The sequence below is a fragment of the Aspergillus alliaceus genome, assembly GCF_009176365.1.
Source record: "Aspergillus alliaceus strain CBS 536.65 unplaced genomic scaffold BDW43scaffold_25, whole genome shotgun sequence".
Lineage (NCBI taxonomy): Eukaryota > Fungi > Ascomycota > Eurotiomycetes > Eurotiales > Aspergillaceae > Aspergillus > Aspergillus alliaceus.
Window position 1 is genome coordinate 355,491 of NW_022474708.1, and position 19,482 is coordinate 374,972.

General features: G+C 46.9%; 5 protein-coding genes across 5 annotated transcripts; 2 read left to right on the plus strand and 3 right to left on the minus strand.

Annotated features, from left to right (window-relative positions):
* Nucleotides 1-7: 7 nt before the first annotated feature.
* On the plus strand, nucleotides 8-2,135 carry BDW43DRAFT_100089 (uncharacterized protein). The gene is made up of 2 exons (XM_032037728.1): nucleotides 8-1,092; nucleotides 1,141-2,135. The coding sequence occupies exons 1-2, from the start codon at nucleotides 193-195 to the stop codon at nucleotides 1,918-1,920; spliced, it is 1,680 nt and encodes a 559-aa protein (XP_031899797.1). The 5' UTR covers nucleotides 8-192; the 3' UTR covers nucleotides 1,921-2,135.
* Nucleotides 2,136-2,453: 318 nt separating this feature from the next.
* BDW43DRAFT_300711 (WD repeat protein) lies at nucleotides 2,454-6,601 on the minus strand (the record flags this gene model as incomplete). The annotated part of the gene is made up of 3 exons (XM_032044946.1): nucleotides 2,454-2,482; nucleotides 2,532-6,190; nucleotides 6,375-6,601. 3 exons carry the CDS (start codon nucleotides 6,599-6,601, stop codon nucleotides 2,454-2,456), a joined length of 3,915 nt encoding a protein of 1,304 aa, XP_031899798.1.
* Nucleotides 6,602-9,423: 2,822 nt separating this feature from the next.
* hmt1 (putative vacuolar ABC heavy metal transporter (Hmt1)) lies at nucleotides 9,424-13,604 on the plus strand. Its single transcript, XM_032042128.1, has 3 exons — nucleotides 9,424-10,504; nucleotides 10,570-11,696; nucleotides 11,756-13,604. Exons 1-3 carry the CDS (start codon nucleotides 10,148-10,150, stop codon nucleotides 13,068-13,070), a joined length of 2,799 nt encoding a protein of 932 aa, XP_031899799.1. The 5' UTR covers nucleotides 9,424-10,147; the 3' UTR covers nucleotides 13,071-13,604.
* BDW43DRAFT_100133 (nucleobindin SSP120) lies at nucleotides 13,406-14,524 on the minus strand. The gene is made up of 2 exons (XM_032037729.1): nucleotides 14,292-14,524; nucleotides 13,406-14,225 (listed from the first exon to the last, which is right to left on the minus strand). Exons 1-2 carry the CDS (start codon nucleotides 14,416-14,418, stop codon nucleotides 13,741-13,743), a joined length of 612 nt encoding a protein of 203 aa, XP_031899800.1. The 5' UTR covers nucleotides 14,419-14,524; the 3' UTR covers nucleotides 13,406-13,740.
* Nucleotides 14,525-17,202: 2,678 nt separating this feature from the next.
* BDW43DRAFT_100160 (P-loop containing nucleoside triphosphate hydrolase protein) lies at nucleotides 17,203-19,478 on the minus strand. Its single transcript, XM_032037731.1, has 3 exons — nucleotides 19,231-19,478; nucleotides 17,691-19,157; nucleotides 17,203-17,629 (listed from the first exon to the last, which is right to left on the minus strand). The coding sequence occupies exons 2-3, from the start codon at nucleotides 19,116-19,118 to the stop codon at nucleotides 17,501-17,503; spliced, it is 1,557 nt and encodes a 518-aa protein (XP_031899801.1). The 5' UTR covers nucleotides 19,119-19,157; nucleotides 19,231-19,478; the 3' UTR covers nucleotides 17,203-17,500.
* Between the last annotated feature and the right edge of the window lie 4 nt (nucleotides 19,479-19,482).

The following is a 19,482-nucleotide window of genomic DNA, read 5'->3' on the forward strand; positions in this document are numbered from 1 at the left end:
TGAGACTTTGAGGTGAATTCTTTTTCTTGGAGTATCCATGTGCCAAGAATCAGGTGGAGCGGCACGGCAGAAATTCCGCCTGATAAGCGTTGCCGCCTTGTGCTTGTTTGCGTAGATATATAGATATATATACTTTAACCTCTCTAGGTCCTTCCGGTAGAATTCGCAAACAAATAGATTAATGTTTAGAAAATGTCCTTAAAATGGAAGAGATTAAACCTTTCAAATCAAGAGAATATACCCCCACTCCTTTTCAGGTATACCTCAACGTCAAATGGCTATGGGCTGTACATCACTGATCTTACCAACATCTGGTCTGAACATCTAACCCGCCAAGACATCCTGAGAAGAGCTGATGAGCAAAACACCCCAATCGATCCGAGCGAGGACACCGAGCAATTTAAAGTCCTACTGCAGAAGATTGGAGATGCTTTGCGTGGTCAGTCAGGAACCACGGCAAACTTGGGTTCAGGTTCGAGAGGAGACTCGTTAGAACTGATTTTATTGACAAAATTGCCGGCTCCACTCCAACCTTTGAAATGGAATGCACGTCTCTTAAAAGAACCTCACTCTGCTGCCACCAAGCAATTGCTCCTTCCCCTCATACAGGCAGAAGCTGACTGGGAGTTGTGCCAACGATCTCTTATTGACCAGCTGCATAAGAAAGACTGGATTCTCGGAAAGCTCTTTGATAAGATCGAAGATGTGGGCATTGATTTGAGTACTATATTCCCCGGTATCTCTGGCTTACGGACCGGTCCAAAGGGCGCAACCCTGGAGCAAGCAGCCAAACATATTAAAGGCATTGCACCTTTCGATGAAAATGCTTGGCTCAAGGAGCTCAACGCGCCGTCTGCTGGTATAGGCGTTGCTGCCAATATTCTAGAAGAGACTTCTAGCTCTAAGAGCACGAATCGGTCGGGAGCTCTCATTCCGCCACCTGACCAATGGTGGGAGAAAGTTATAGCAACCAAGTCCACTACGGGTCCTACACGGGAGGAAAGTGAACCGAAGAGAGGACGCGAGCCATCCAATATCTCGCTGGAAGCCGATACTGATACGGCTGCAGAAACGGAAGATGATGGATTTGAAGTAAGTGCAATTCTCAAATACAAATGCCGTAGTTAACTTCGTCTTTAGCGACAGGAAACGCCCCCAAGATTGAAGCAACCGAAAGGCACCGAGGAAAGCCCCTCCAGCTCCGAGGGGAATGAAGAAATAGAGCGAAGTTCTACGAGCAAATCTCCACTTCCGTCGAAGCAGAAAAGCCCTACAAAGCCGTCTAAAGGCCTTGGGATTATCGGCGGGAAAAAACCAACCAAGGAGCTGCAATCTTCACCCCTATCTCCCTCTATGCGCACACAACCCACGGCCGACGACGAGACAGATTCGGGTTCGGAACATGAAAGTTCGGCTTTGGCATTACTCCTACCAGTGAAAGCTAAGCAAAGGGCATCAGAGAATGTACAGAGCAAACCACGAGGTTTAGGAATCATTGGTGGTAAGAAGAAAGAAAGGCAAGCTACGTTTGGCGAGTCTACATCCTTGCCAAAAGTAAAGTCACCAAGTGTACAAACAGAAAAAGACCGGCCATCTCCTCAAGCATCGCCTTCACCGGAGATAAGAACAAAGAGAGCTGGCAAACTTGGTGTTATTGGAGGTAAAACCTCCAAATACGATGTAGGTTGTACTCCAGTGCATCGGTCGGAGGAGAGCAGTGCCGGATTGTCTGAAGAAACACTAAAACACAGCTCTAAACCAATGATGCCTCCATTACCCGAATCTAGAGAGCCAAAGTTGCCTGAACAGCCGAAGAGAGAGGAAACGGATCAGGAAAGAGCCGATAGGAAGCGTGAAGACTTGAAGAGGCAGCTTGAGGCGAAGAGCAAAGCCCCAGTTAGAAAGAAGCGGAAATTCTGAGCTCTGCTCGTCCTTTCCTAATAGGCTACGGCTGAATGAAGCCCTGGCTACTGAATATCCGGTTAAATCGTATGACCTGTTATTACAGAGTACTAGATTTGGCATCTAGAGGAATGTGTGGTTTCCACGATAAACTGCAAATATACCGGGTAACATAAATCCGCAGATATTTTTTTAGGTTTACTGGGTTTCGTGGGGGGGTATTGCATAGTACAGGTACACCTGAAACGGGTAATCATACAGGAGGCTATCGTATCACGCGGAAGGCCGTAGAGGTATTTCCGTAGTCTGAACAGGTTACCCCCTTTCAGGTAGTCTGTAGAATGTGCCCAAGTGCTTGAGAGGGGTGCAACAAATGTCGGCATATGACAGAAAATCATTGCACTTGCGATTGGTGGTCTCTGTATCTACTTTCAGGCTGGTTGAACCTCAAGTGCTTGGCCCGCTGCCACCACCAAAACTGGTTCGAGAAGAGCCACTCCTTCGCTTCCCTTGCTCGCTAGGCGTAACAAGTCGTACTTTCTTAGGTGACATCAAGTTAGAGGATGCGCTAGGCCCAGCGCTGGTGGTGGAAGCGGTTGTCCCACCTGAAGTCCCAACACTTAGCATACCTCGAACCTTCTCAACAGCTTTGCTCTCCCCTCTGGTCCATGGGTCACGTTTGACGAATCCTACACCAGCTTTCCTACCAGCTGAATCTCGCCTTTTGGATTCCTCTAGTAGAATGGAGCGATTGTATTCACGACGGGGTCCAGGGCCGCAGTCATGCATGCAGCCGGGGCTAGCACAGCCACCTTCGCTGACAGAGATGTCGTTTAACCACACGGTAATGCAAGCCAAATGGCCTCCATGACCACAGCCTTGACACCAGGTCCAGAGCGTGGATCCTTTTGGTGCCGAAGGATTGTATGGATCCAGGTGTGTCTGATCCAAGCGCCGCAGCTCAGAAGGCGGGATTGGCTCTGTTTTGAGTGAAGAGTGAGACGATGACAGAACATGTGAGGTAGTTTCAGAGTCCCACTCGTGATTTGAGTGTAGTGACGAGATAGATTGTTCTGCTACCCATTCCGCTGGTGGTTCAACGCACATGCAAATGGCACAGAGCTCCTGGGGCGTGTTGCAGCGATAACAACGCGTGTTGTCATTCTTGGGATTTTCATATGGGCGTTTACATGTGAAGCAAAACACATTCATGGTAGTGTCTATTTGAGCATACTCATAAACTGCTGGGTACATTGGTACGCAGAGAAGTCGGAGCTCTGCCGCCTCAATGTACATGCACTGACGCATAAGGTGCTCATTGTAGGTTTTGAAGATGAGTTCACACTCCTCGTGAGAAAGTATATTCTCATATCCTTGGAAGAGAGTGCGCAGCTTCTGAAGAAGATGAGCAGCAGATTGGGCGTCAACATAAGTACTGCTGTGGTAATGCCTAATGGCTTCTTTGAGCAAGGCTTCCGAGTTCCAAGGGCTGTCTAGCGTTCCATCAGACAGTATGGGAATAGTGAGTCCTGTGAGGTTATCGTCGACCCCATATGTAGATCCAAAAGTAGAGTCATCTCTTGCAGAAGTGACAAAACTAGGTTTATGGCAAAACTCTATACTTGGAGTCTGTAGTGGACTGGATTCCTTCAAAAGGAGAAGTGGGCTGGAGGGCCGTCCAAGATGAATACCGCCCGAATCCGAAATACCCTCAACCAAAGTGCCATTGTCCTGACGTACTTCGTTTGAAACAGTTAGTGGGCCTATAACTGAGTCACTTCTGGCCCTGGAGAATGGTATACGAGAGGCCTCATTATTCAGACTTTCTGTGATGTTCTCACTTTCGGAAACATCGTATAGCCTGGCTGTTGACGATAACGATGTGCCTATTGACTTGGAAGGATGTGAGCTCCCTGTGGATGCTGAGAACATGGGAAGACTTTCTGACGACTCGTGGCGGTGGAAACCCGGAGCCCTGACAGACTCGACGTGAGACTCGAGCGACAAGATCTTTTTAGGGAACAACTTGTAGTCACGAATGGCTGCCCGTTTATCCTCTATCTTCTGATCATACTCGTCTACTTCTGACGCCTCGGTGCGGCTCCGAGCACGCCAGTCCGCTCTCCCGGTGATTGCCCGTGGGGCAGATCTTTGGTCGCCTTCAAGGCTCTGGGGTACCGATTCATGTATTGGATCAGATAAGAGGCTTTCGCCTGGGAAACGTGCATCTTCGCTTGCGTTCGATTGACGGTGCTGGGGTTGGACAATGATACGTGGCTGTACATCTGACATCGAAGACCAGTCATTTGAATTCATGGTGTCTTGGATTGAGCTCAGAAGTGATGGTGGAAGAGGCTGAATATCGGTTGTGTCGTTTAGAGAAGATATATGTGAGTTGGAGCTGTCTGACGACCTAATGGTGGAGTCACGCAAAGGCTGCGCTAGGGGGGTTGTCATATTCGAACCGTTTTCTATGTCAGCGAGATTTTGTTTGGGCGCTTCCGTCTCTAGGACACTCTTGAAAAACCGGTTCTTTATCTTCTCAGGCCTTCCATCATCCAATGTTCGCGTGTTTTCAGGAACTGGACCTTGCGTTGAAAGTCTCTTTCTAGGGTCGCGAGGACCCTTTTCCGGAGTCCGGTGCTGCTGCCATGCTTTGAGCTGTAGTTCTTGAACAACAGCAAACTTTACTATACGCCATGTCTGAGATAGCTTGAGCAGTGAAGCATCTTCCGCACATTCTGCGTTCTGGGTTAATGATTCGAGCAATGATCGTAGAAGATCTGGGTGTGTGCCGTTAGAGGCTTCGAGTAAAGGAGAATAATGACGAGCCAGGTATCGGAAGGTTGCTTGACTCATTGTAGTCCCAGGGATACTTCCAATTGCTCCTAATTGGCATTGTTCGGAAGGCTTGTTTTTGGACAGCACCTTGTCTAGTGATAGAACCGGATTGAATTCGGGCGCAACTGGAGGAGAGCTACCTAGTGATTTAGACGCCCGGCCACTACTCGACTTAGTATGTCGGTGTCTAACCGAGATGAACGAGGGCTCATCAAGAAGATCATCTGCTGGGCTTTGACTCAAAACTTCACCGCTACTGTTCTCTTCTTCTGCATGACCCACAAATTTCGTGGTGCTGAGACCTACAGTATTTTGCCTTGGACGCTTCTGAACAAAAGCTAGCACTTCCCCGCTCGGGCTCCAGGCTACGGAGCACATCGGCCGTTGATGAACTACCTGAGTAGCATATCGGATATCAGTCTGGGTGAAAGCGCCGGCCTCGCCGGCAGTCCATAACAGGTCTTTTGAATGCCAAAGTATATCAGCAGCATGTGATTCATACCGATCAAACTCCCGGAAGGGTATATGAGGCCGCCGAAGATCCCATAGGTGTATCCGCGGGTCTTCTTTATCATAGGATGTTACCAATTGGGTTGACTGCCAGCCACCAGAAGCTTCAGGTTCACTATTCCAGGACGGCGGACGCCATCGTACGTTAACAACGGCCTGGGGTGTCCGGAATTGGAACGTTGGTTTCTGCCTACGTTCAGCCGAAGAAGAGAAATCCCAAACTTTAACATGCCTGTCTGTTCCACCGCTGACGATGTGTTTTCCATCAGGGTGCCAATCTACTGAGAAGCAGGGTTTGTCATGGGCAGTGATCCTCAGCAAAGGAGCAGTTGTTTTTCGACAATCCCACAATTGTATTGCACCACTGTCCGTAGCAGTTGCAAACAGAACCCCATCGCTTGGAGACCACCTGATATCCCGGACTGCATCGCTGTTACCATTATACAGCGCCTTACTCGAAGATGGCTTGCCTGTGGATGCCATGCGCAAGTCCCACATTCGAATAGAGGAATCCTGACTGCCAGACAAAAGCCATGCCGGTCGATGGGGATTGAAAGCTAATTTGTGGACCTGGCGGCTGTGCCCCTGAAACCGGCAATATTCCAAGCCAGTGCGATGTAGATCGTAGAGAACAATGCGTCCGTTGGCCACCGCGGTGGCAATAATTGTGTCATAAGTGCCATGTGACCATTTCACATCCCGCACTGTCAGCTGGTCTTTGTAACGTGCGGAGAGTCCGCTACCATCATTCTGAGTGGAGGAGTAACCGATGATAGCATTGCGAAGGTTGAATTCCTCGGAAGAATGATCGGGTGAGACACGGATAGTCTTCAAAATCTCCTTTCCCCCAACCACTGCATGTGTCCGCTGAGGGGATATATCTAAAGCGGCAATCGGAATTCCGGTCTTATGAGTGACCGTTTGGGACGCACCCGGTCTAGTAGGGTTGTTAGAACATTGCTGCCAAGCCTGGACGGCGAGGTGGAAAGCTGCATATTGGTGCGACCTGTCTAGATAGTGATTGTAAATGAAGCTGGAGTTAGGGAAGGGGTGTACAAGATGAACAGGTGAATTAGGGTGACGAGGGTAGGAAGAGCAACACCTGGAAAGGGAAACTATACAAGGACTTGGGCCTATTAGAACGAGGACCAGTAGATAAATCTGCACGTCCCCCTGAAGCCTGCGGACTTGGAGGTCGAGACCCAGAAAAGAAAGGCTGGGCAAATCTTGCTAGAGCACTGGCCGCGCGATTGGAATATTTGCTTTGTTGCACGGGGGCGGGCGGAGGAGGAGGGGGGGGAGCTGGGGAGGAACTGCCTCGGGTGGGCAACCGAGAGCTATCGGACATCCTCGAGAGGTTAATCAAACACGACTTAACCCGATAAGGGTTGCAGCTCCATGATTGATAACGTTCCCGACGAACAAACAAGAAAGAGGAGCTGGTGGAGGTGGGAAATGATAGCAAAGGAGGGGGGTTAGAAGGCGGAGCTCTCTTTAGAGACTTTGGATGGATACACCAGTGACTGACGAACTGATTAGATGTTGAGACTGCCTAAGGTCACAATGGCGATTAGTCAGCTTCCTGCAAAAGCTTTGACCAGAGGAATGGTAATTAAGGAGTAGTTAAATTGATTCATGTGAGATGCATGAAGGCAAGTAAGTACGACTAGTAAGCAAGTCAGTAAGTCTGAGGAATGTGAGGGAGAATTAGTGACCACTCGAATAATAATAGAGTGGCGAGAACGCGTGATGTGCGGGTTTAGCGCCGGTTGGGGGCGTGTCCATCTAGTAAATCATAGTCTACAAAGATAGACTACTAGATAGATCGTTAGGATGATAGAATACCATACTCCGTACGGAGGAGAAAAAGGAAAACAAACTCAAGGCAAACAACTTCGAGACCTTATTTCATCCAATGATTTCAACCTCTAATTCTTTCAGTTGTCATTCGTAGTACTATTATTTTTAACTGGTTGTTGTATCATTCCATACCGGCCCTTTTCTTGATTTAGGTATTCTTAATATTCAAAACCTTTTTTTTTAAAAAAAAAAAAATAATTATTAATTAGCTCTTCCCTCTCGACCTGTCCAGGTGATGGATCTGAAGAGTCGATAATCTAGTAACAAAGCTAGAGCAATTGGAATTTAGATGGATACCTGAGTGATGTGTACAATCTATAGTAATAGGAGTTGTGGATTGAATGGCGGGAACTCAGCTATCTCGCAGGATGCCGTTAAACGTCGCTATGAAAGAATCCAACAGACATGCATGCATGTTAGAAGCGGTGTGCAACGTACCGGTTAACCTAAGCTTGGAACTTAGCTAGGTACTGTATGGCAATGTATGGCGGTATTGATGGATGTATTTTTAATGGCTTAGATGGGGGTGAAGTACCCACAGTCAAGATAAATTGGGCAAGAAAAGTGGCTATATACTCTTTACTAGGGGTCTCAGACCAGCTTAACACGAATTGACTAAAGATGAGAGAGTAAGACCGATGTTGGAGCTTATGTCTTGGATCCGAGATGTATCTACATACATACGGTGTACGTAGGAGGTACATATTTACATACCAACGATACTTTTGTTTTAGATCATCCGGACATTCGGGACTCCTCACAGGTGGGACAAACTAAAGCGACTGGTCGGGAAGACGACTCAGGGTGCAGGGCGGTCCTCGACTTGAAGAATCGGTTCCCCCCCGCATACTCCTTGTCTGAATCATGGTCATGTTCAAATCCATATGGGGTGTGGTCTGATGATAATAATATAATGATCATGGTTCACTTTGTCAATTTCTTTATTTCGCTGTCCCAGAAAAAGAATTAAGCGTAACCCAAAATTAATCATTCAAGATTTTTATCATACTATCATATAATATGATCATATTAATTAGAAGTGTAACAAGCTAAATCTATTGTGAGATGACATTGCCCCTGGCACTGAACTGTTTTCAGCCACTTACGCAGGGCGCTAACAGGACACCTTGGTTTCGAGAAAGACAACAAAAGCATCAAACCCTCCTTAGGAATCCAAGTCACGAAGAAGAAATTGATCTATCTTCTGCCCAAGGGTTGGCACTAAACCTATTTGGCGGGCCGCAAACATGGATCCCAGGCTTCTAACCATGCAATGCAGCCGCCGACGGTCCAATCCTGATCCTCGCAGCGATCGGTTTGTACCACCATCCATCCCCTTCTCCATCGAGATCTGTCACGAAGACATCCCTACATACTGTGTAATAATCCCATCTATATTATTCAACAATTTTTTTTTTTTACTTTTTCTTTTTCTTTCATTCTTTCATTTTTCTTTTTGACCTTTACTAATCTTCAATCTTACTAATCATACCCCTCGGGGGAATGTAGATAAATACTGTACAGTACCAGTCGTTGACTATTGGTACATATACTTACATATATCACGTTACACCACAAGTACACCACTAGAGGGGGGAGGGAAAAATAATAATAAGAGGCCTTGAACATCATCAACAGCTGGGCTTCTAAAATGTTTATATTTCAGTACCCTCGAGTCCTCGCCCGCGTTCGGTCTCCGTATGTACTTCCTTCTTCCTAGGCATTTTTCCGCTCAGGCCAATGAGCAAGATCATGCATGGGATTTTGCTCATCAAGCATTTAACGAATTCCTTCTAACCTCCATTCGAAACTCTGTTCCCATTGGGCACGAACCCCCTCAAGTTCAACCCAGTCATCCCATGGAAGGTGTCGATTTTGACGCGATTTTGAAAATATCCTGCAAACGGCTAGGTACCTCTTCGTACTAGTGTTCAAAAGGTTTCCCTAGGAGTAATATTGTATGTATTTGTATGTATCTATCTCTCGTCCTCGATGATATCAAAGTACATATAAGGAAGAAGAAAAGAAGAAGATTAAATAAAAAACCTCCGATTCGCATCAAGAATTAGTTAGAGAAGGAATCTGACCCGCTGATCTAGAGGATTTTGATATTACTGGGAAAAAAAAATCCTCTGGTCGTCCTTCTTTTCCAAATATTCTTAGCTCTGTTTTATTATTATTATTACTATTACTGTTACTGTTACTATTACTATTACTATTGCTATTACTATTACTATTGCTATTATTTTTTTTTTTAATTTTATTTCTATAAAAAAAATAAATTTTTTTTCCATTTGTTTTAGATTTTTCCCTTGCCTCTTTGCCATTTCCCCCAAATTTGCCTCCGGGACCACCCAAGCTCAGCAGCTTTCTGGGTCTAACTAGTCTACTTTAGGTATTCTTGACTTTAACACACCGTCACTCTTCCTCAACCGTCCGACTACTATTTGTATCTCTCCAACGATCATTTCCTCGTGTATCTTTTCTCTTCTCTCTCTCTCTCTTTCTCCCTTTTCCTCCACTCTCATTCCTCTCTGTCCCTTCCGGTCGTCTTTCTTTCTTTCTCTCTGCTATACTCTTTAATTCTTTTCCGTTATTCTTGGGGTTTTCAATTTTCCGTCCGGTTTTTACTTTGGTTCCCCAATATAGCCTTTTAGTCAATCCACGCATACTCTTCTCTTGTAATTATTTCCCATTTTTTCTCCCTCTTTCTTTTCTTTTTCCTTCCTCACCCCATCTTAAAGAAGAACCGAGAAAAAAAATTATAAAAGAGTGAGAAGTGAGAAAGTGAGATACTGTCCTACGTGTCTGTCGATCCCTTTCAGCATTACTACAAATCTGGTCCTCCTGCGGTTGACTGATCCGGGTCTGCTCTTCGCCTCTCAGTCGTTTCCGAGTCGAGTCCACTGTCAATTCCTCGCTCCGTTCTTCTTGCCCCTCAGGCTTTGCAGGAAGGTGCGGTCGTTGTGTCATGGAAATACCCTGTGGTTGTTTGATCTGATCTTGTTGGACCCCTGCTGGAAGATTGTTCAAGATGGACTCTCACCATGCAACTCGTCAATTGCTGGAGTGCCTTCGCACCGGCTATCCGATACTGCTGCTCCTAGTCTTTATCACAGCCTTCATTGCCAATTCAGTCCTAGCAGCTAAACATGCCAATAACTCTCCCACCGTGGCGCAGATGGGTCCAGGTGGAAGACCACTCCCCAAACGGTCGAGAAGTACGATGGCAGTCATGAAAACACCCCAAAAATTTTCCCAGAATACGAGGTCATTGTTCAAGTGGTTGACTGTTGGTATCCTTTTGACTATTATTGCGGATGCAGCCGTCAATGTGGCACATGTTATAGTCTCTAGATCAGAACATTGGTGGTGTGGTCAGTCCGTTGTGGTAAGTGCTCCTGGCCCGTGGAACGGATTGCGAATCCAACTGGTGCAGCATTTAATGTTCTATAGATCTATATCGTGGGATCGTTCTTTGTCTATTCGATTATCCTCGTCTCATTATTAGATACAGATCCTTCCCCAACATTTGCGCAGTTTGTCCCGTGGTTGATAGCGGTGCCCGTCGAATTAGCTATTTTAGGAATATCCTTCTCCATCAATGTCGGCAACCATTATGAACCAATTGTGGGGAATCCCACCGGGGGTCGTTTACGGCAAGGCGTGACTTCGTGGGAATTGACGGAGCTTATCTGTAACTGCGTCAGGGTGCTGATCCTTGGTACATTGGTCGCCCTCTACGTGTTCAACTCCATCAGGACACATTCCAGCGCCAGAAAAGTGCCTAGAGCATATGCCAATGGCCCTTCAGAAACCACCGGGTTGCTGGATCCTTCTCATGCGGAGAATGGGAATGCTTATGGTTCAACTCCTGCTGTTCCAGGTACCCAGCAGTTTTCTAAGCCTGCTGACGGATGGGTTCGACCAACAACAGTTCCATCTACCAGCTGGTGGGAATATCTTAGCGGCTATTCGTTATTCTTTCCGTATCTCTGGCCGTCAAAATCCCGTCGGTTGCAGATAGTCGTGGTCATATGTTTCCTTCTGATTGTCTTACAACGCGTTGTCAATGTCCTTGTACCTCTTCAGGTTGGGGTCATCACCCGCAAATTAACTAAAACAGGCGATGGCTTTAACGTGCCGTGGTTTGACATTTGTTTGTATATCCTCTTCCGGTGGTTACAGGGAAATCAAGGCCTCATCGGTTCATTGCGCTCCAGTCTGTGGATCCCCGTGAGTCAATATTCTTACATGGAGCTTTCAACAGCGGCTTTCGAGCATGTGCACAGTCTTAGCCTTGATTTCCACCTGGGCAAGAAGACCGGTGAAGTACTGTCTGCGCTGAGTAAAGGTAGCTCCATCAATACCTTCCTTGAGCAAGTCACCTTTCAGGTTGTGCCTATGCTAGTCGATCTCTGCGTTGCTATCATCTACTTTCTCATTGCACTCGACGCTTACTATGCTTTGGTCGTCGCCATTGTCACGTTCTGTTACCTATATGTCACTGTCCGCATGGCACAATGGAGAGCAGAGATTCGGCGACAAATGGTCAATGCCTCAAGACAAGAAGATGCAGTTAAGTAAGTTGTGTGAACCTCTATTACCAGCTAAATCTCCTGGCTCACCCGGTGGTATATAGGAATGATTCAATGGTTTCATATGAAACAGTAAAGTATTTCAACGCCGAAGACTACGAGTTCGACAGGTACCGAGAGGCAGTATCGGATTTCCAGAGAGCCGAATACCATGTCCTCTTTTCCTTGAATCTGATGAATACATCTCAGAATACGGTTTTCATGCTTGGTCTACTGATTGCATGCTTTATTGCTGCGTATCAGGTCTCGTTGGGGCAGCGGGATGTCGGTGAATTCGTGTCACTTCTCACATATATGGCGCAACTTCAGGGGCCGCTGAATTTCTTTGGCACTTTCTATCGGTCCATCCAGTCGGCATTAATTAACTCAGAGCGAATGCTGGAACTTTTCAGAGAACAACCGACTGTTGTTGATGTGCCTAGTGCTGCCCCTCTGTCGGTATGCAAAGGGGACATTACTTTTGAAAATGTCAAATTTTCGTACGATAGTCGAAAACCTGCCCTGAATGGTCTTACTTTCCACTGCGAACCGGGAACGACGACAGCCTTAGTTGGTGAATCCGGTGGTGGAAAATCCACCGTTTTCCGTTTACTCTACCGGTTCTACAATTCCGAAAGAGGGCGAATCTTAATCGACGGACACGATGTGAAAAGTACCACCATTGATTCTCTCCGGAGGCATATCGGTGTTGTGCCGCAGGACACCGTCCTCTTCAACGAGACATTAATGTACAACCTGAAATATGCTAATCAGAGCGCGTCGGATGAAGAAGTCTATGAAGCTTGTAAAGCTGCTAGTATACATGATAAAATCATGTCTTTCCCTGATGGATATAATACTAAGGTCGGTGAACGTGGTCTACGACTTAGTGGTGGAGAAAAACAACGAGTAGCTATTGCTCGAACGATTTTGAAAAACCCACGAGTCATTCTTCTAGATGAAGCTACAGCCGCATTGGACACGGAGACGGAGGAGCACATTCAGGGAGCTTTGTCCACCCTTTCTCTCGGCCGCACCATGCTTGTAATAGCTCATCGGCTAAGTACTATCACAACTGCGGACCGTATCCTAGTCTTGCATGAGGGACGGGTCGCGGAGAGTGGCACACATGATCAGCTATTGGCTATGAAGGGCCGGTACGCAAGTATGTGGCGGAAGCAGATACGAGCGCAGAGGGCAGCGGCGGAAGCACAAGTGCTTCAAGACCGTGCCCAGCGCTTGCGCAGTGCCTCAGCCTCGGGCGTTCTCGGAGATGACAGTTCTAGCCAGTCTGACGAGGACCGAAACGGGAACGGTCATACTTCTGCAGCTCGGCAGACACTGGGCCACCATTGGCCCACTCATGATCAGAAAGCATAGAGCAAGCCCTGGACAGATCAGCGCAGAGTCACCCCAAACGTTGTTTATCAGTCACATATAAAGAACGTATACTTTAGAGTATCTGAGGTGTGGTATACCATTCTCGGATTGTTTTCTCCCTCTTTTTATTTTTCTTTTTGGGAAGATGAACTTATAAGGATACACTTCTCTTTTCCTTTCTTTCTCCATTGCCAAAGCCCTGCATTACTTAACATGTTCCTTTCGTTAAGTCGGTAAAACTGGCGTTCTAAGTGACTTACGACTTCTATGACGTGCTCTCATTGTTAATTCATACGAGACCTGCTGAAGAGGTAGCAGGTTAGGGTTGGACCCTTGAATAAATTCCTAGACCAATTGCACTTTCAAAATACTACATGTTACATGTCCATGGTACAGTTTAATATGAATCATGACGCCTTTCATAAGGGGCTCGGCGGATCGTCAAGCCCGGCAGGTTATGCACTGTCCGAACTGAATCTATACTTGCGGTAATTCTATAGGTGTGAAAGGGAATGTCTAAAAGCAAATCACCTACATTACTCTGTAGAGATGATGGATATCGAGAACGTAAAAAACGGCTATTCTAAAATGACTGCAGCCGCATGTAGCACGTAGACATCTCGAACATTATATATACAGAATGGCAGGAAGGTATACACATATACACGCTCTAAACTCGTTTAAGGAACTTCTGCGGTATATTCTGTTCCACGATTTGCATCCTCTCGAGCTGTTCAAGTCGAGCAGCAGCGTCATCTTCCTCGTCATGCCTCCGGAAATGCTCGATATCCTCAGGGTGAGTGAGATCTTCTTCCTTGGCATCATCACCATGATACTTCTCAAAGTGATGAATCTCATATTCATACTCGATGTCACCGTGGTGGCCGGGTCCAAAACCAAAATCAGGCAGACGTTTGCCCTCCGAAATGAGCCGCATCCAGTTTTCGCGAGTAACGAAGCCAGTGTTCCCAGGGTCAAAAAGCCCGAATACCTCCCGAACAGCTTGTTGCTTGCGCTCTTCACTCACACCTGCATTTGACTCATCATCAAGGCCATATGTTTTCCGTACCTCATCGGCTGTCCAAACCCCAGAGCTATCATAGTCGTGGAAGGTAAAGAAGGATGCAGGATCAAAGGATTCAATATGATGTTCCTCTGCCATTTAGAGCCGTTAGAAAGGTTTTCTAACCCCCTCGAGATCAATTGAACATCGCTACGCACCTTGCATATGACGAGTAGCCCAGTCCGACGAAGGGTTCTGCTCACTCGAGTGAGAGCCATGGGCGTTCGCAAAGCTGCCGCTCAGGGCAAGCAAAACCGTAGCAAGAGACACGGAGGGGCCGAGCATTTTCAATTGGCACAACCTCAAATTTAAATATAATATGAAAAATGTATCAAGATACAAGCTATAATGAATAATATGAACTTGGTTGGCGTGGAATTTCCTTTGAGTGATAACACCTGGATCCGGAGAACGAACTATCCATTCAGTAGATAGATAGCTGTGTTTGTGGTGTTTGCACACCGGCCGGGAAACGTACGACTTTTCGTCTGACGGCAGTTGAACCACTTTTCTGAAGCTCCCGTGGTACATACACATTCCTTTCCCCGCCATATGCTATTGAGCCCTGAAGGGCAAGCTGCCTATATCCGGACATCGCTTTTCTACTATTGCAATCGACTTTACAGGAGATGTTGCGGTAATGCAGAGCCTTTGGTCCCGCGCCGCCTCGGCGCGCTCGACTTGTCATTGCGTTTCTTGCTTGAGCACTGCGACTCCTGGAATAGCATCAAGAGCAGCCTCAGCAGCAAGTAAGAAGCGGTTACGAATCGGAAATTCGGTTACTGCACTATATACGAGTATCTTTGCGGCGGCCGCTCTAGCAGATGCTCAAGCCAAAAATCAACGTCGTCACGAGTGGCAGGAGAAGATCGCAGCCGTGAAGGAAGAGGTTAATGCGCTTGTGGACGAGGAACAACGCCTTTTGGCAAACATTTTATCGCGGCGGAAGCGGAGGACATTATTTAATGGCATACCCCTAAACCGACAATACAGCACCCTTGCTAGATCGTTACCACAGACACTCCAAGGCGTTTCATGGAATATACCCACACGTTCTGTTCATTCCAATGCCAGCTTGAGAGAGTTTCCAGATAGACCAGATTCTCGGGTTCTAGATGGGCTAGAAACCCATCTCGATATTGTGGATGACTATGGCAATGAAATCCTGGAGGAATTGGTTGATGAACATGCAACGTGGGCGGATGATAACCAGGATGAGTATGATTTCGGTGTCACCGCGGACGACACTTTCCCCGAGTGGCTATCATACGACTTACTCCGCCAAAAGGCTGTACGGAAGCTTGCATTGAAACAGCTCGCTATACGACTCTTGCTTCGCCCGGCAATTGCGCACCCGTATAGTGGTCTTCGGCAGCACTATGCTTCCAGTGCTGGGGTGCCCAAGCTTAATGTGGCGGAACTCTTACGTGAATTGAACTCGATCCGGTACAGAATACGAGACCTGAAATCAATGAAGGATGCGAATATTGACGACTTGGTCAAGGATCTCCGCGTACGCGATTTCAAGACAATGGCTTCTGAGAATGAGAAACTCGATAAGGAAATTTCTCAGCTCACAAAACAGTATCTTGAAGATAGGATACCCCTTCAAGAATTTCTCTTGAGATTGGCAAGCAACTTGTTGCAGTCTACTGATCCAGATCGACCTTTTGCTCTGAAGCATCTACTAATAGCGTTCTCCAAAACCCGCCAGAATGACTTAGGCGATTTGGTCCTGAAGACATTACTTCCAAACAAATTCACGTTAGACGCTCCTTTGATTCTCTCAATACTCAACTTTTACCGCAGGTCCAAGAACCTCAAAGGATTCGATTTGTTCCTGGAGCTGCTACGTGGAGATAGCTTTCCAGTAGATCTAGGTAATCTATCGTATTATGAGCGGGTAGTGATCAATGGTGTCGAGCTCTCTGTCCCTCCCGTGGCCAGCGCCAATCCAGTTGTCTATACCATATTAATTACGACTTGCCTACGCTTCAATCAGCCTGATCGAGCCGATGCCTATGCCGAAGCCGCCAAAGCGGCAGGGTGTTCGGATAATTTTATTATCCTTAATGCTTATCTGAAATTCTACGCCATTCGTTCTGATTGGGAGAAAGGAACACAGACTATCAAAAGAGCTTTGGCTTACATGATATCCTCCTCGCAGCTACCTTTATACGAAGTCGAGAGGTTGATAGTACTACTGGTACATCTGTGCGATTCGTGCAAAAGATATGATGTCTCCCGGGCCATAATCAAAGCTGCGGTTGAAAACAAGTTTAACTGGCGCTCTGCACAGATGCAAACAGACATTTTTTTCCCAACTGATCCTGAATTAAGGCGGTGGCACGCAGCTGAGAATAGGTTAACAACGACGAACGAGGAGAAGTCTCAATGGGAGAGATATCTCAACTTTGTAACTGCCATTCAAGAACAGCTCGATGAGCTTACTCTACCTCAGGAGGGTAGTTATGCCAGGAGATGGCATAAGCTGGTGGGAACATATTCTCAGCAAGTTCTATCTGCTGCGCTCGAAGGCTGTCCTACGCCGAATAAGAAGCCTAAAGATAATGCCCAACAGTTTTTTAAACTGTTCGACGTGGAGGATGACAAATTCTATCAGGCTGAGGCTACGGCAAAGGCGCATCAGAAGGAAATCATGGCCCTCAAGGACCAGGTTGCGCAGCTGAAAAGAATGGTTTTTGATTTGGCGAAACAAGCCCCAGCCAACGGCAATGCCAACTCCAATCCCACTGAGCTTGGACAATTAAAGGAGAAGCTGAAACCTGCGAATTCGCACGTCGTCGAACCTCAGTCGATAAACATTCGATACGTTGAATCTTGAAATCTCTGCGAGTGATATCCTCCATCATGCTGTTGGCGCATTGTAATCAGAGGAAGCGGGTCCCGGGAATGTATACATCATGGTTGTTACTTGAAAGGCGTACGTTTGGATTCTATTCTGATATTCCCTCCTATACATGTTTATACTGGCAAGATTTGTACCATATTACGACACAAAACTAGATCTACAGGTTCTGGACCGAATCTCTTCTATAGCCTCTTTACATTTAGAAATGTAGACTGATATAAAATAGCTTTTATTACGAAACATACGCCGGACAAATTCAATCTTTTTATTTTCATAAGACGCAGGGATATCTGTCTGCAGCGGTCCTCTCTATAACATTAAGGACACTGTGGGTAACCAAGTCTAACTGCATCCCATCAGAATAGGAAGTGCACACAACTAAACTCCACGGCGGTTTAGATACGGGAAAAGAGCATTTCTTTAGATCAACGCCCAGAAAAAGAAACATAGCAAGAAGAATGATGAACTGTCTACAGACATAGAATTTAGGACAAATCAACGTCTCCGGCCGGGATCGGCACGCATTTTCTCCTTACGAGACAACCTCTCTGCGGCACGGAGCAATGCAGAGCGGATTTCGCCCTTAGGGAAACCAGAGATATCATAATAAGTAGGTGCAATATCCTGAAAAATGGCTGTTAGTTAAAAGGAGTGCCATGGGGGGAAGAGAATCAAGGAAGCTTACAATGAGCCACTCGGGCTTAACTGCTGTTATAGTTCTGATGTAGTTCTTCGTCGTAAGCACAAATTCATTGTACAGAACCCATTCGGCATCATGGCCTAGGACGGTCGACGGGTGCAAGAGGACGTTCTGGTTGTCCTTGATGGTCGTGTACTTGCTCTTGCCTGACGACTCCTTCTTCGCGACCTGCATAAAGAATCCTGCGCACAGAGCGCGCCGGATATTTTCATAGTACTTCTTGTCCTCAAATGGTGTCGAGATCATCTCTAGTTCCTCACGTTCCATGATCCGCAGGAGCTGCATGCGCACATTATCTGCTGACTGGAGGGATCGCAGGGAAAGGAAATGGTCATGGCACCACTGTTTCAGATTTTCTTGCGCCTCTGGGCCCTTGAAAGCATGGTATACATTGAGGAGAGTAAGGTGGTCACCATCAGGGTGCGAAAAAAGATTCTTCATCTCATCCGCCCGCTTTCGCTGAGATGCGGGTCTCACAAACACCTGAGGAACCGAAAGCAAGGCCGTAATCGAAAGAATTTCATTCGAACAATAGAATTCAGGCGAGCTGATCAGCATGACGGCAAGCACAGGATCAAGAGGGAACTCTGAGGCAAGGCGTCCAAGCTGAGTTAGGTTGCCATCATCATCAAGACATGCTAAGTAATTAAGTTCTTCAAGGGCTCTCATAAGCGTTTCTGGGGCTGGAGGGTCCATCAAGTCGAAGTGAACAAGATCGTCAATTCCAAGTTTCTTCAACTCTAGCACAGTCGATGAGAGGTTGGACCGTAAAATTTCAGGATACGTCTGATCAATCAATTCTTTCTTGAAAGCAGCTTCCGTGTAAAGACGAAAGCATTTTCCGGGACGCGTACGACCTGCACGACCTGCTCTTTGCTGTGCAGAGGCTTTAGAGATGGGCGACACTAGGAGGGACTCGACTCGAATGCGAGGGTTATAGATCTTTTGCTTGGAGAAACCAGGATCCACGACGTAGACGATACCATCAATTGTAAGCGAAGTTTCGGCAATGTTAGTGGAAACAATGACCTTCCTACCGGGACGACCTCCAGGGCGGCGAGGAGGTGGTGCCGGGTCGAAGATGCGTTGCTGCATGTGCGGAGGAAGACTGCCGTACAGTGTGTAGACTTTCAAGGGGCCAGCATCGGCTTCTCTCACCATCTCATCTCCTTCTAGTGTAATTTTTCGTGCAGCATCCTCAATCTCTTCCTCACCAGTCAAGAATAGAAGTATATCGCCTTCGTCCTCTGTAGCGTGGATCTGTAGGACCGTGCGAATGGCGGCCTCCACATAATCCTGCTCAGGCTCGGGGGTGTAAAAAATCTCAACTGGGTGAGTACGACCAGGAACTGCAAGGAGAGGGGCATCGTTGAAGTAGCGCTGGAACTTTTGGGCATCAAGAGTAGCAGACATGATGATGATCTTCAAATCTGGTCGCCGCTGTACGACTTCCTTGAGAAGACCCATGAGAACATCAGTGGCCATGGTTCTTTCGTGAGCCTCATCCAGAATGATAGTGCTGTACCGATTTAAGTTGTGGTCGTTCATGGCTTCCCTCAGTAGCATACCATCCGTCATATACTTAAGACATGTCTTGGGGCCTGTCATGTCCTCAAAACGGATACTATAACCCACTTCTTCTCCGAGCTTGACATCCAACTCAGCAGCCACACGTTGCGCTACTGACATAGCAGCCACTCGGCGAGGCTGGGTACAAGCAATCATCTTGCGCTGGCTTTGCGGCTGATCATCGAACAGGACAAACTGAGGGATCTGA